Below are 16,293 nucleotides of genomic sequence, written 5' to 3'. Positions count from 1 at the left end.
AGGGATGGAGCCAGGATTTGAATCCAGGTAGTTCTCGTGTTTTTAACCACTAAGCTATGTTGCCAGAGTTCCAACCTTTAGGCCATCTCTTCTTATTCATCTTAATAGTGGGGTTAGAAGAGGTGACAACAGGAAATTATTCTCCCATCTCCCTCCATTGCCTCTAACTGGGCCACCTGAGAATTAAGGAAGAGTGGTGCTTTGGAGAAGAAGAGAAGAAGAAGATCAAAACCAGAGTTAGGGAAGGAGGTAGAAAATAAGGAAGCTGGACATTAATGAGCTCAAAATGTTAAAAGTTTAAGCTCTGTTTCTCCACATCTCCTGCCTCGCTGCAGCTTGAAGCTGACTTCCAGAGATGCTGAGAAATTCTAGAGAAAGAGAGCAAAGTGAACGGGGTGTTCACAGGGCCCACAGGCTAAACACACAGTGGGGACCAATAAAAGAAAACTCGATCAAATTGTATTTTAAAATAATTTATTTAATTAATGTTTCCATCAGAGTTGAGAGGAAGTGCTTTTAAACCCTAAATTCACTCTCACCAGCCACTCTGCCACCAAAGGGAATATTTCCTATTATTGATAAATAGATCTCTACATTTCTTCTTCCCCTTACAGAGGCTGGCAAGGAGAGAATGAGAAAATATGGAAATGTTAAAACTTCTATGACTCTTCTACACTGCTAAAGGTGAGATCGCAAACTGGCAATGTATGGCTCTGAGCTGGCTCCCAGGCATGTTTTGTTTGGCCTGCATAATAGTAGCCTGCACAGTGGTTTTTCTCCCTCAGTGTTTTAAATTGGAAATAGTTGCTAACATATAAAAATATTCTTTGGCAAGAATCCTTTGACAGATGTATTGCAAATAAGTTCTACTGTTCCACAGCTTGCCAAAACTCTTAGTTATGAATTTTGATAAACAGCAGTTCTTAATGAAATCCAATTTATCAATCTTTTCTTTTATGGTAGTGCTTTGTATACCCTGTTAAAAAAAACTCCTTATGAAATTCATGAAGATATTATTCAATGCTTTCTTCTAGAAGCTTTATTGTTTTACCTTTCACATTTAGGTCTATGACTCATATTGAATTAATTTTTGTGCATGGTAGGGATCCAGGTTCATTTTTTCCATGTGGATATCCAATAGTTCCATCACCACTTATTGAAAAGACCATATTTTCCCCCACTGAATTATGATGGCATCTTTATTGTAAATCAAGGGAACCTATATGTGTGGATGTGTTTGGTGGCTCTCTATTCTGTACATTGATCTATTCATCTAACATTTACAATACCACTCTTAAATTACTGTGGCTTTATAATATGCCTTGAAATCTAGTCATGTAAGTCCTCTAATTTCGATCTTCTTCAAAGTTATCCTGACTATTCATTGGGATGAAAACTTAAAATTGGTGCACGTAAGTACGTATGTTATTTATCAATGAAAAAGTAATGCCAAAAGGACTTTCTGGAGGTGAGGGAGATGAGACCTTGAACCTCTCTCAAGGAATCAGAAACCTAGCAACACAAGAGCCTCTATGGCAATAATCCAGGACAAGGTGTACAAGCTCTGATTTGTCATAGTCCCCACGTATTGTTCCCTATCACTGAGGCAGATGGCCTAGTACCACTTTACTTTCTCCTCATGGCTTCACTTATTTACGTTGCTACTTGGACCCTGGAGGTATGTGGATTAATGGGCTAATTTAGCAGAGCCTATTGATGTAGCTTTGACCCTGTGAAGGGATGTTCCTGGTAGTCATACGGAGAAAGCTACATTGCTCTGAATAATTGAGGGAAATGGAGAGAAAACTGAGAGGCTTCTTTGCAGCCACTTTCTCCACCACAACACTATTGCTATTTGGGGTAGGATCATTCTTTGTGGTGGACACTGTCCTATGCACTTGAGGACGTTTGGGAGCACCCCTGAACCTCTACCTACTAGATGCTCCTCCAAGTTATGACAACTAAAATGTTTGTAGACATTGTCAAATAGTCCCTGGGAGCAGGGACAAAATTGCACCCAGTTGAGAACTACTGGCCTAGACCTAGAATAGAAACAGGAAGGGTAAAAAAGAGGTCTACAGTGGGGGTATAGGCACTGTATTATAAATACTGGCAGGATTCCCAAGGTTACCACCTGCCCCCTTCCCTCAGCCAGCAGAGGCAGAACAACAGTGTATAGAATATGTGAATGATGTCCCCTACAGTTGTTCAATGTGGTGGCCCTGGGGAAACTATGTACAAGCTCCCTCTCCCTAAGTATTCTGTGTATTCTGCCCCTTTCCCATTCCACTCTATCTTCCATACATATACACATGAACAACTGCTGTAAATGATGTTGGGGGGGGTATGTGATAGATGGTCCATTTATCAAACTAATTCCTAGGAAGCATACCATAGTCAGAAGTGACTAGGATAAAAACATCAGTTCTTCCACCATTACCTCTGCCTCTCAGAAAGATTGAGATGCAGGCTCTCACAGCACATGGGTTGAGGTTCAGGCCAATTTCATTTGCATTTCAAAGGCCCTGCTTCACCATTCTCTGTATCTGTATTTAATTCCCCAAGCATTATATTTCTTTCCCTTGGCTTTCCTTCAGCCTTGTAGCTTTGATTAAGTATAACACAGGGGTGGAGGCACTGCTCTACACCAAGGATGGGAGTGTCCACCCCAGGCACAAGTATAAGGGGTGCATTTTTGCATTCTCTGTAGAAAATGTTGAAAACACTAAAACTTACTAACAGTCTGCTCTTATTATCACCATTTACCAGGAATTCTAGAATTGTTTAGACATTAGTCTTCTCCCACCACCACCCCCAAAATATTCTATTGTTCTATGTTCTAAACAATTTTTGTGGCTATTGTTGTTTTAAACATATATGTAATTTTTATATTTACAAGGTGGTGCAAAAGTAGGTTTACATTTGTGAGTACGCAAAACAAGGAGTTTATTCTTGTATTACTATTTATTATTATACTAGAGGCCTGGTGCATGGATTTGTGCTCTGGTCGGGTACCTCAGCCTGGCCTGCACCCTCTCACAATCCAGGACCCCTTGGGGGATGTCATACTGCTGGTTTCAGCCCAATCCCCACAGGCGAGGCTGAGGTACCCCACCAGTGCTTGAATCTGTGCACTGGGCCTCTAGTATGCATGTAAGATCTTTGGTTAATCTCTTCCTACCCTCCCCCCTCCCTCCTCCCCCCTTCCCTCTGAAATTCATCAGTGTGTTCCATGTTTCCTTGCCTGTGCATTGAGTATCTGCCCCCTGGTGGTCAGTGCACATCATAGCTACCAGTCGAATGGTTGAATGGTCACTTAGACTTTTCTACTAGTATCTATAGATTACATTCCATACTGTAAACCTACTTTTGCCCCACCTATATATTTATCCACTGAGCCAAACCAGCTAGGGCCCCACCCCGATATAATAAAGTGGTAATATGCAAATTGACCATCACTCCAACACACAAGATGGCTGCTCCCATGTGGTCAAAGATGGCTGCCCCCATGTGGACACAAGATGGCCACCACAAGATGGCTTGCAGGGGAGGGCAGTTAGGGGTGACCAGGCCTGCAGGGGAGGGCAGTTGGGGGCAACCAGGCCTACAGGGGAGGGAAGTTGGGGGGAACCAGTCCTGCAGGGAGGGCAGTTAGGGGAGACCAGGCTGGCAAGAGAGGAAAGTTAGAGGTGACCAGGCCAGCAGGGGAAGGCAGTTGGGGGCAAACAGGCCTGCAGGGGAGGACTGTTAGGGGGGACCAGACCTGCAGGGGAGAGAAGTTAGGGGTGACCAAGCCAGCAGGGGAGGGCAATTAGGGGCAATTGGGCCGGGAGGGGAGGAGTTAGGCATCAATCAGGCTGTCAGGGAAGTGGTTAGGGGGTGATCAGGCTGGCAGGCAGAAGCGGTTATGGGCAATCAGGCAGGCAGGCAGGCGAGCAGTTGGGAGCCAGCAGTCCTGGATTGTGAGATTGGGCCTAAATGGGCAGTCAGACATCCCTCGAGGAGTCCCAGATTGGAGAGGGTGCAGTCTGGGCTGAGGGACACACATGCCCCCCTGTACATGAATTTCGTGCACCGGGCCTCTAGTCTATATATATAAAAGCCTAAGCAAGTGGCCGGTTGGCCAACGTGACTGGCAGGTAGCTATAATGCACACTGACCACCAGGGGGAAAACACTCAATGCAGGAGCGGAAACCACTGGCATGGAAACATGGAACAAACTGATGAATCTCAGAGGGAAGGAGGGAGGGGGGAGGGGGGAAAAGATTAACCAAAGATCTTATACGCATGCTAGAGGCCTGGTGCATGGATTTGTGCACCAGTGGGGTCCCTTGACCTGTCCTGCACCCTCTCGCAATCTGGGACCCCTCAGGGGACTGTCGGAGAGCTGGTTTCAGCCCAATCCCCACAGACCAGGCCGAGGGACTCCACTGGTGCACAAATCCATGCACCAGGCCTCTGGTATATTTATAACATAAGCATAAGCAACACCAGCAAAAGTTAAATATTCTCTATATATGTACACATATCAATATAGAATACACACACACACACACACACACACACACACATACATGCAGTATTTCTATTCTAATTATATTGCTTTCGCTTATGGTGCTAGAGAATATAGTAAGTCCTCACTTAACATCATCAGTAGGTACTGTGACTAAGTGAAACGACGTATAATGAAACCTACTTTAAACACAGGCTAATTGATACACTAGTAAGCAAGAGCTGAGTTCCTGTGCATCTCATCAACATTATAATAAAACAATGTTATTTGAGGACCTGCTTATACTCACAGGTGAATCTTGAAAATTTTATGGTTTCTGTGCCAAATCTGCTAAGAGAATTTCAGGGCAAATAAAGGAAGGTATATCTGGGTTACAATCTTTTACTCAAAGGTAATAATCCTTTTTAGCCTGTTTAAAAGAAAAATGCAATGAGGGGAAGCCCACTCAGATGCCTGAAAATACTAGTGTCCACACTTCCAGAACACCTCATATTTGAAAAACAACATGGCAGGACCCCTTGAAGTTGGAGTTTGCCATGGAGATGCTACACTGTGAGAATTTTCACCCCCAGGCTTAGGGATATTTCAGACTTGTTAAATAACCTCAACTAAGAATTTTTGTTCAAAATGAATTGGATATTTCAGCTTCATTTACAAACCCTACACTTTGATAAGCCTCTGTGCCAAAAGAAGAGTTTTGCACCTCTTGGTCATCTTGAGGCCCCCTGATATGTCCCAAAAAAAGAGCTGAGAATGGAAAAGTCTCAACTTACCCAACAGGACTCTTGCCTACCAGCGTTTAGTCCCTTGTGTTCTGGGAATTGGACCTTTGTCCAAGCACACCCCAAAAGATGTGTAACAACTCATACAGACTGAGTTCATGTTAGAAACACTAGGTTACAATCTCCCAGGGAAGCATTTTCTTTCTAGGGGGAGGAAATAATTGGGAGAACACAAGTATTCCTTGAAGATGAATGAAGTAAGTGACTGCATGAATGTGAGCTGAAATCTTGAAAGGGAGCTGTAATCTCAGGGTGCTTTGTGTCTTCTCATGACATGTAAGGCCTTCCCATCTGGCCTTGTGTACAACTCTTGCCATTTCCCCCCACTCTACACTCCACATCAACCCATTCTGTCCACAGGAGAATCTTTTATAGTTCCCTGCATAACCACAAAGAAAATGGCAAAACTATGAACACCCACTCTGGTGTAGGTGAGTGAGAAATCAGCCTTCACTGTGCCAAACCACTGAATACTTCGGGTACTTTGTTACATCAGTTAGCTTACCCTAATAACCTATCACCTATCTCATGCTGCTTTGAGAATCATTTGTAGGTCTCTGTGAGCTCCATGAGGGAAGGAATTCTGGAGGTTTCATCTCTAGCTCCTATCGTAGTGCTTGACACACAGTAGGGGCATAGTAAATATCTGTGGAAGGAAGGTCAGGAAAGGGAACAACTCATGAATGGGCACTGTAGCACAGAAGAAAGTCTGCCCTGGGAACATTTTTATCCCTTGCTCTGAATTAGCTGAGACCCAAATGAGTCAGTTTTGCCTCTCTGGACCAGTTTCCCTGGTTCAACTCCAGTGAGTGAGCATCAGTATCACCTGGGGGGGCTTGTTTACATCAAGATTACCAGGCCCACTCCCAGAGTTCCAGATTCAATTGGGGTGGGTTCAAATAATTTGCATTTCTAATAAATTCCCTGATGATGCTGATACTGCTAATCTGGGAAACACTTGCCTAGATAATCTCAGATCTCTTTTATCTCTAAAGTGAGTAACCCAGTGATCCTCACCAGTGCTTGGGAAATGTCAGGGCCTGGTGATCTCCAGTGTCAAGCTTATGAACCAAATCATAGATGATTTTCCAAGAATTAGTTTAGCATTTGGTACCAGATTAGAAATATCCTGTGTTGGCCCACCATTGGCATTCACTTTACGGAATAAAACCCCCACCTGATAGGACATTAGTGCCTCCAAAATCATTCAAATTTTAAATGTGAGAAACTGCTGGAGTACCAGATTACTTGGTCAGAATTTTCAAGCCAACTCTTCCCGATCCCTCCCCTTCACTTCCACTCCCACTAAGGGCATTATGATGGGACCATTTTTTGAAGGGATTAAGCAGCCAGTGAATGGTTCTCTCTCATTGATGTTTCTTCCAATTGCAGACCATAAATAGACTGATACCAACACTCCATAAAAGCCACACTTAGTTATCATATATTTATTTTTAACATAGCACCCCAGTTTCACATCATATACATTTTCCAAAGTTAGAGATTCTTAACCTACTATGTTCTTCACAGACTTTCCAACAAGTGTGAAAAAGAGGCAGTAAAGGTTAGCTGGAGTCTACAAGTCACAATCCAAATACAGGATACCCTATATTTATTTACATTTAAGATCAATATAGATAATGTTCCCAATGCTTAGCAAATCAATGAGACTGTGGCTGAGTAAATATTAGCACAACTTATTGGCACATACTCATGAAAACACAGAAGGCATCAAATATATACTTTACTGTTACTTGTTTTACTGTTCAATGTACCTGTCATGAAAAAATATACATTTTTACCTTCAAGGTTAAAATAGACCATCAGCTCATTCTCTCTTCTGGCCCATTGCTACGGAAACTAAAGTGGCTCTTCCCACCTGTGGCTCACTTGAACATATTTGGCCTGAAGAAAAACAGAATGGTAGTGCTAAAGAAAAAGGTACACCCAGTTTCCAGGGTGGGTGCAACTGAAACCCTCACACAAGTTGCCTTAAAACAAAACAAAACAACACAATTCAGTTGATCTAGACACAACATAATGGGTTTATTGTGTCAACTGTTCCATCCCCAGGGCATAATGGAGCTATGTTTCCTTACTGTAGTCCCCAAATTCCAATGCACGCCAATGTTCTCTGGTCTTCAGAGTCATAAACCTGCTTTTTCCAACCTCACACAGCCATGATTTTAGCTTAGAGTGAGATATGAGCACTCACAAAACATGAAAAATGAACACCCCTCAATTGTTAAAAGCAGACCAAGGCTTCTATAACTTGAACAAGTCATCTCAATTGAAACCCTGCAATGTCTTTTAGAAAAGGTTCCTTTAACATCATGTGTGTTCGTCAATGTAGAAAATAACCATAGAAGCCTAAAAGCAACTACATACCTGGAATGTCTTGCTCAATTAACAGACTGACGTTTCAAGGAACACTTGTAAGTCAGCCTCTGAAAGCCTAATTTTGAGGAGGGAAGCAGCTCTTAGAATCTGCTTGTATTGCTTTTTAAAGTCTGGCCCTCTATATCTGCTGTTCTTACAGTTGCTCTTGGGAAGGTCACATAAATAGATGCATTTCTCAACACAAACAAGCAAAGCAGGGTGGCTCACAGAGTAAGTCTCACACTCAAATATCCATTAATGATTTATCTGTTGGCATTGGTTGGCAGCTCCCCTTAGCCTGTGCCAAAAGAGAAGCAAGATATGCCAGCTCAGGACTCCAAAAACTCCAATGTCTACTTTGTTCCACACTAAGTCATGGTACAAAAAAACAAAACAAAACAAAAAATGACAAGAACACCAATAACTAAAGTGTAAATTCAAGTAATCCTTTGATTAGTTTTAAAAGTGTACACTTAAAACAGAATAAACCAGTTGGAAAGAGAAACCAAAGTTACTACTGTTCTATTTAACCAAAAATGAAAAAGGCCTCTCAACTGATATTTCATTTTGTTCACACATTCATAATTTTCAAGCTACAACCTACTGAGTCATACTTGTCAATATGGAAAGACCTGGTTGCTAAGATATTTGAAAATCTTTTTTATATGTTTAAAATCACATTTCCCTTGGTGATATCTAGCCAGGAGGTGTGATTCTAGTTTGTGTTGAACAAATGTTTTTAGCTCTAAGGTGTTATACTATAATTGAGATTTTCAAACTACTGCTTAGAAGGCATTTGCAAGAGCTTGCCTTAACTGCAAAAAAACACACATCCATTCCAGATTACCTTCTTATTGATTTCTGAACACACATCTATTATCACCATGAGTGTGAGATAATTTAAGAAATAGACAATATCATTTAGAAACAGACTATAGAATCAAGTCACATATGAAAAGAAGGATGCTTTATGATAGTTTAGACATTGGTAGAAATCAAAGGAAAACTCATGTTTTTGACTACTCACCCTATCGTATGCTGAAATTGAACATTTGCAACCAAGTAACTAAAGATATATTGAAGAAAACTAACTTACTACATATTGAGTTCATTTCTAGTCTATTTAAAAACAAATTCCCATAAGGAATACAGGAATGGAATCCATTCAAAGCAACAGCTCTCAAAAGTTCTGCCAAAAAATTCAGAGTAACATTGCTTCATGAAAGGTGAGGTGTTCAAAAGAACAAATAGTTAATCATATTCTTTCCCTTCATATTTTATTTTTTGCTTCAATCCATGAGAAACATCTAGAACTAATATTCATTAAAACATGTTTTAATATTTTAAGATTGATTAAGTAAATAAAATTCAACAAGGTAAATAGAAGAAACCTTCTAATCTGTTTTTAATATTGCTAGAGGCTCAAGGAGTTAATTTAGAATCCATAAATCAGGTGGGCATCCCAATTCTGCCACTAATTCTATGGATCCTTGGGCTAGGAACTGTGGTTTCTCAGGGCCTTGAATTCCCTAAGCAAACAGCAAGAGATGGATACAGGCCCTCAGAGGTCAGACATCCAAATTCTCCAATGACAGTAAAATGGGCATAGATTCCAGATAAGCTGCCTCCTCTCCCAATCAGGCCCAAAGCACTTCTATAATATTAATAAAGCAGTTAAATCTTTCCAATTAAAGCAAATATCTGCCTTGATGACAACACATACTTCCATTCCAGATATCTATCTTTTGGTTTTGCCCCATGCCTACTAGATAAGGAGTTGGAAAAGGCAATATGCCATATACAAGAGACATTAAGGTATCCAATAGGCCCACTATCAACTCCTACTGTACTTTCATCCTTGGGACTATGGGACCTCTATGAAGGACCACCACTTACCAACCAGGTTATTAAATCCCCACAGATGGGGGCAACACTGGCCTTCTATCCACAGAACTCTGCCCAACAAGCAGGTCTAATTTTGGAGTAGTTTTATAGAATAGGTATAATAGTAATTTCAATAGCTCAGTCTTCCTATAAATCACATTAAAGGTGCACAGAAACATTATTGGGAGTTATAATCCTAAATTGAAAGTATACATCCTAAGAAAACAGAGAAACAACGAATGAGCACTAGTTAGGTAAAAATAATGTGTGTAACTGTATGTGCATCTATGTGTTTGTGTTTGTTTTTTAAAAATCTACTTCTAAACAACTAATAAACTGAGGTCACTAAAGGTCCAGTCAAGAAGACTAGGTATAGATATTATTGGTATGTGCTTTAATGCAATGTCTATCTTAAAATATTGGTGAGACTATGCAACTCATGGAGCCTTGATTGTCTGATGCAAGTTTTTTCCTTTAATGAAAACCAAACCAACTAAACAAAACCCCAACCTAATTTGGCTTACTCTGTCACTGGCTTGATGGGGGAAAATGTCAATATTTTAAAAGTACATCATATAACATTCCTTGGTTTATATTTCTGCTTAATGGATATGAAGTGCTATCTCGAGTGAATGTGTATGTACTGGAAGATTATGGGATAAAGTGCATAGGCTATTCTTTCTTGGATTTAATGTAACAAAAGGCAAACATACTATAAAATGTCTGCAACAAGGACACTGTTGATAAAATCTGTTGCAGTCCCAGATCTGAGAACATGGGAAAGGAGGTTAACTTTGCACTGACCCATTCATGATCTTAGGAAGGGTTTAAACTGATTCTGAACACTTTCTACAGGGACCAAAATGGTAGCGAAAGGGGAAGGAAAAATGTATGAAATAGAGAAAGAGTTAAAGATTCCTGATTTTTAAAACCAAGCCAATTCAAAAACCTTTAAGATGCACAGAACAAAATCAACAATTTGTTTTTCTTTGGAAAAACATCATCTGTTTAAGCCTTATTTCTGCCATTAAGCCATTGATAAAGCTTGACAATGGAATAAGGAAACATTAAATAAACTCCTACTTTTCTAAAAGCTGTCAACTCTATTGTAATCAAAGACTTAATCTCACATGCTACAAACCTATCCAAAACACTTCAAAAGGACCCTAGGCACACCCCACCCCTCTATTCTAAGAATTGTTAAAGTAGAAAAATGCATAAGAGACAGCTTTTCTTGGCATCAATCTCTCAAAGTGCTATTAAAGCTGATGTGCCCTGATCCCTGTGAGGGTTGGTCAATTCCCATTTTCAACTTGAGTTTTCAGGTGAAGCAGCAGTTATCAGAATTTCTATAGGATACTGGCTTCTGCAATTTGAGCTCACTATTTTACCTCATGTACACTGGAGTCAGTTGGGCCCTTCTGTACTGCACATGAACCAATCACTTCCCAAGAGTATGCCTCACATGGAACCAAATACTTATATATCCAGTGTTGGAATTGGCTTCCTTTCATTATTTCTTCACATCCAATATACTCACAATCCAGGTTACAATAACAAAGACAAAAATAATTACGAGAGATTGTTGAATAGTTAGTAACAACCATTTTCCCTCTTCTTCCCCAGTTTGAATACCTGGGTTCCAACAACAAATGTTTATCAATCCAAATAGTCTCATCAGCCTTTCATATTTGGTGGGTAGTTTCCAAATTCATGCATTTACAGATATGTTTTCCCATGCAGGATAAAAGTAAGAGATCTGGCAACTATTTTAATATGATCAGGAGAGGCAGCTAAAGCACATTGCTCTTGCCTAAAATTTACATGAAAGGACTGAGTTATCTGGGTTGACGGCCTAGCTGGGCCAAGTTAAATAGATCACTGACAAAACGTCCACTTTACAGAGGTGTAAAGACCCAGTAAGTCTTTGACAGTCAGTAGAAAACAATAGTTATGTATTATTTATAGCTAGATAAAATCAAAATGGCACTAGAGAAGCAATGTTTGGCATATGGTGGTGGGAGGGCACAGCGCCAGTCTAAATCTGATGCTTTTGTTTTATTTTAGTTTTTGTTTTATTATCATCATGCCAAAGACTATACAGTTAGAATTCCAATTATTCAGGAAACCAACCTACTGTACATGATATACATCCAAAAATATAACAAGCATCCTAAAGATACGAGATTATAAGGTCTTGTACAAATCATAAATTCTTTAAATAAATAATGCTCTAAATTGTCATTTGCTAGAAGGTTGATTTTTGTTAAGGAGCAACATCTAACATCTCAAGAAAGTACTGAAGAATGAGAGAAATTCCACCGATAATTACAATTTCAAGTGTGATAATCAGTTATATATTTCCATCACAGTAAAGCACATAAGTATAACAGTAAAGGTGACATGGATTCTATTCCACTGCTTACAGCTTTTGACACAGTCAGACATCTATGACAAGTAGTTGGATTGAAACAGTTAAAGGAAAGATCTTGGCAGAAAAGGTCACCCGCTGTTACTTGGATCTTGGGGTCACAACACGGTGACTGGACGAAGTTGTTCCAATTGGTTTTCCAATGCAATCCGTTCTTGATGAACCTCCTGAGTTATATAAAGCAGAGAAAAGAGAAAAAAAAGCAAAGGGGTCATTTCCTGGGTTCATCCTTAGTTCATGAGATATTGAAAAGGAATATAACTGGACCCATAAACACTTAAGTACCGTATGACTCAAGGACGGGTGGACTGGAAGGTATCATGTTTATAGCTGGTGATTAGTCAAAGGAAGTTTCACATTCTGTAATCTCCTAACTCTTTTCTGAAGATGATGAAATGGAACTAACACACACACACACCTGCCACAGCTTCAATCTCACCTTCAGTTTTAACAGGATCAGTGACTGGCAGAGAATAATGTTAAACATTAAAAGATTGATTAGTGAGTGAGTAGAAAAGCAAAAGTAGACTCCTAATACTGAGAGGTGAAGCCATCATGGACTCAACTTCTATTCAATCTCTTGTTTCTAATCCAACACCATACTCAGTCAGATTTGAAGGATAAAAAAGTGCACTTGGATGGCCCTCTACCAAAGTCTCTTCTAGGCTGCTGCACAAAATATGGCTTGAGGTGTGACTTCTGGGTGAAAGGCAGAAAAGAAGATCAGCAATATGCTATTTAGGAATTCAATTTTTCGGCCCTAAAACAGATTTATTGGCAGGGAGAGAGGGAGACACATAAAGGCATTCTTAGCATTTATTCACCCACCCTCCTATCCACCCATCTAGCAATCTGAGATCTATCTACTACGGGCCAGATTCTGCTCTAGGTGCGATCATACCAGCAAAGAACAAGATAGATCATACAATGAAATATTATTCAGCCACAAGTAAAAACAAAATCCTGCCATTTGTGACAACATGGATAAACCTTGCAGCTATTATGCTAAGTGAAATAGAGAGAGACAAATACTGTATGATCTCATTTAGATGTAGAATCTAAAAAAGTGAAATTCATAGAAACAGAGAGTAGAATGGTAGTTGCCAGGGGATAAGAGGTGGGATAAATGGGGATTTGTTGGTTAAGAGCACAAATTTCAGTCATAATATGTATAAGTTCTGATGATCTAGTGTACAGTATAGTAACTATACTTAACAATGCTGTATTATACACTTGAAAGTTGCTAAGAGAGTAAATCTTAAATGCTCTCACCACATAAAAGAAATGGAAATTATGTGAGGTGATGGATTTGTTAACTAACAATACTGTGATAATCATACTGTAATATATAAGTATAGCAAATCAACATATTGTACACCTTAAAATTACACAATGTTACACATCAATTATATCTCAATAAAGCTTAAAAAATAATAGAACTACCATATGACACAGGAATCCCACTTCTGAGTATACGGTATATCTAAAGGAACTAAAATCAGTTTCTCAAAGAGATATCTATATTCCCATGTTCACTGAAGCTTTATTCACAATAGCCAAGACACAGAAGCAGCCTAAATGTCCATTAATGAAAGAATGGATACAGAAAATGTATACATGCAAAGCAATATTATTCATCCTATAAAAAGAAAGAATCATTACTGGACTTATAGTGTGGTGATCACCTCATAAGTTATATAAATGTCGAATCACTATATTGTACACCTGAAACTAATATAATATTGTATACCAACTCTACTTAAATGTAAAAATAAGTAAATAAAATAAAGGAAATCCTGCATTTGTGACAACATGAATGAACCTGGAAGACAGTATGCTAAAGAAAATAAGCCAGACACACAAGTAAAATACTATATGACCTCACTTATACAGTATGAGGAATCTAAAATAGTCAAACTCATAGAACCAGAGTGTAGAATGGGGGTTGCCAGAGGCTGGAGTAAAGGAGAAATGGGGAGGTATTATTCAAAGGGTACAAAGTTTCAGTTATGTAAGATGAATAATACCCATGATCCATTTGTTTTTTTAAACCACTTTATTGAGGTATGGCCGTCATACAAAAAAGTTGTACATATTTAATGTATACAATGTGATGAATTTGGAGATAATTATATATCCATGAAACCATCACTACAGTTTATGCCATAAAACTATCACCTCTAAAAGTTCCCTCCCACCCTCTTTATTTATTATTATTATTTTGTGTATGTGATAAGAATACTTAACATAAGACCTACCCTCTTAGCAAATTTTTAATAAATATATTACAATAAAGCCTTTAGAAAAAAAAAACACAAGAGAGTATCTTCATAATTTAGATATAGGCAAAGTTTCCTTAATTAGGAAGAATGCCAGAAGCCAATTCCAGCATGTCATAATTGCAAGAGTTTCATCGAAAGGTTGATGGAACTTGGGGACTCAACAAGGGCTGAGTCACATATGTTATCACCTGTTGGGAATGGCTAAAGGCATTTCCCCAAACCTGAAAAGGGATGACTGCTTGCTGCCAGACAGCTCAGGGCATCTTAATCTATATGTTATTGCCTCCTACTGGCCAAACACCTAAACAGCCGTAGGCAAATTCTTCCAATCTGACAACAGACTTTGTAAATGAAACCTAACCTTTTGACGTGTATATCTCTGCCTCACCTTAGGACAATTTGTATTAATAAATAGCATGGGGTCCTGAGACGAGGAGAACTTAGTTCCTTTAGCTAGGCTCCTCTGACCCCCGAATGCCTTTCAAAATTATGCTTCGTCCCTGGACTCTTTATTAAGTTACACACAGCCCTTCTCCAGATTGCTGAACCCTTCTAGATGCTGGAACAAGAACCCTGGCAGAAGAAAGTAATAATTATAAGAGAAAAATGATAAATTAGACTATCAAAATTCAAAACTACTGTTCATAAAAAGACACGGTTAAGAAAATGAACAGGTAAAACAAAGGCTGGAAGAAAACATTCATAAAACAAAGCACTAAAAACCCAATTTTTAAAATGGCCAAAATTTTGAAAGGGGACTTCATAAAATATATGAAAGGTAAATAATCACATAGAAAAGTGCTCAACATAAGCATCAAGAAGATGCGAAATTAAAACTATATCACCACAGGACTGGCTAAAACTAAAAGAGTAACACACTAAATGTTGATGAGGATGTAGAACAATTGGAACTCTGCTATATTAGTGAGGGTTAATACAAAATGCTCTAGCCACTTGGGAAAAACTCTAGAAGTTCTAATAAAACTAATCACATATTGTCACCACCTAATCTACAAATCCTAATCCTGAGTAGTTACCCAAGAGAAGTGAGAATGTATTTGCACACAAAGACTGATTCAAAATGCAGTATTATACAAAACTAGAGGCCCGGTGCACAAAAATTTGTGCACTCGGGGAGTGGGGGGTCCCTCAGCCCGGCCTATGCCCTCTTGCAGTCTGGGACCCCTCAGAGGATGTCCACCTGCTGGCTTAGGCCCGCTCCCCCAAGCTGGCAGTCAGACACCCTCTGGCAGCCTGGGAGCCCTTGGGGGATGTCCACTGGCCAGCAGGGAGCAGACCTGAGCTGCAGGCGGACATCCTTAGTGCTGCTGAGGAGGTGGGAGAGGCTCCCACCACCACCGCTGTGCTGGCAGCCATCAGCCTGACTTGTGGCTGAGCAGAGCTCCCCCTGTGGGAGCACACTGACCACCAGGGGGCATCTCCTGCATTGAGTATCTGCCCCCTGGTGGTCAGTGTGTGTCATAGTGACCAGTCATTCCCAGTTGTTCTGCTGTTAGGGTCAATTTGCATATTACTTTTTTATTATATAGGATAGAGGCCTGGTGCACGGGTGGGGGCTGGCTGGTTTGCCCTGAAGGGTGTCCCAAATCAGGGTGGAGGCCCCGCTGAGGTGCCTGGCCAGCCTGGGTGAGGGGCTGATGGCTGTTTGCAGCTGGTCACACCCCCTTCAGGGTGGGGGTCCCCACTGGGGTGCCTAGCCAGCCTGGGTGAGGGGCTTATGGGTGTTTGCAGGCTGGTCAAGCGCCCTCCCAGTGGGGACCCTCACCCCATGGAGGTTTGGCCAGCCTGGGTGAGGAGCTGATGGCTGTTTTCAGGCTGGCCACACCCCCTTTAGGGTGGGGGCTCCCCACTGGGGTGCCTGGCCAGTCTGGGTGAGGGGCTGAGGGCCGTTTTCAGGCTGGCCAAGCCCCCCAGTGACGAAAGCTCCCAGTCTCTCCTTTTTTTCTTTTTTTTTATATTCTGGGATTTATTTACCTTCTATAATTGAAACTGTGTAGCCT

At 40.4% G+C, this 16,293-nt stretch overlaps 1 protein-coding gene across 6 annotated transcripts in view; it reads right to left on the bottom strand.

Moving 5' to 3' along the window:
• Positions 1-11,639: 11,639 nt before the first annotated feature.
• The window catches only part of REPS2 (RALBP1 associated Eps domain containing 2), a 182,901-nt gene continuing 178,247 nt past the window's right edge, over positions 11,640-16,293 (bottom strand). For all 6 annotated transcript variants that reach the window (XM_081081882.1, XM_081081884.1, XM_081081886.1 and 3 more), the window contains one exon: positions 11,640-12,157. In XM_081081882.1, the coding sequence (XP_080938008.1) occupies positions 12,089-12,157 (69 nt within the window). In that variant the 3' untranslated portion in view covers positions 11,640-12,088. The remainder of the gene's footprint in view (positions 12,158-16,293) is intronic.

This window comes from Myotis nattereri (genome assembly GCF_964212035.1).
Source record: "Myotis nattereri genome assembly, chromosome: X".
In the NCBI taxonomy this organism is placed as follows: domain Eukaryota; kingdom Metazoa; phylum Chordata; class Mammalia; order Chiroptera; family Vespertilionidae; genus Myotis; species Myotis nattereri.
Note: the sequence above shows the minus strand (reverse complement) of the source record. Positions and strands in the feature narration are given on the sequence as shown.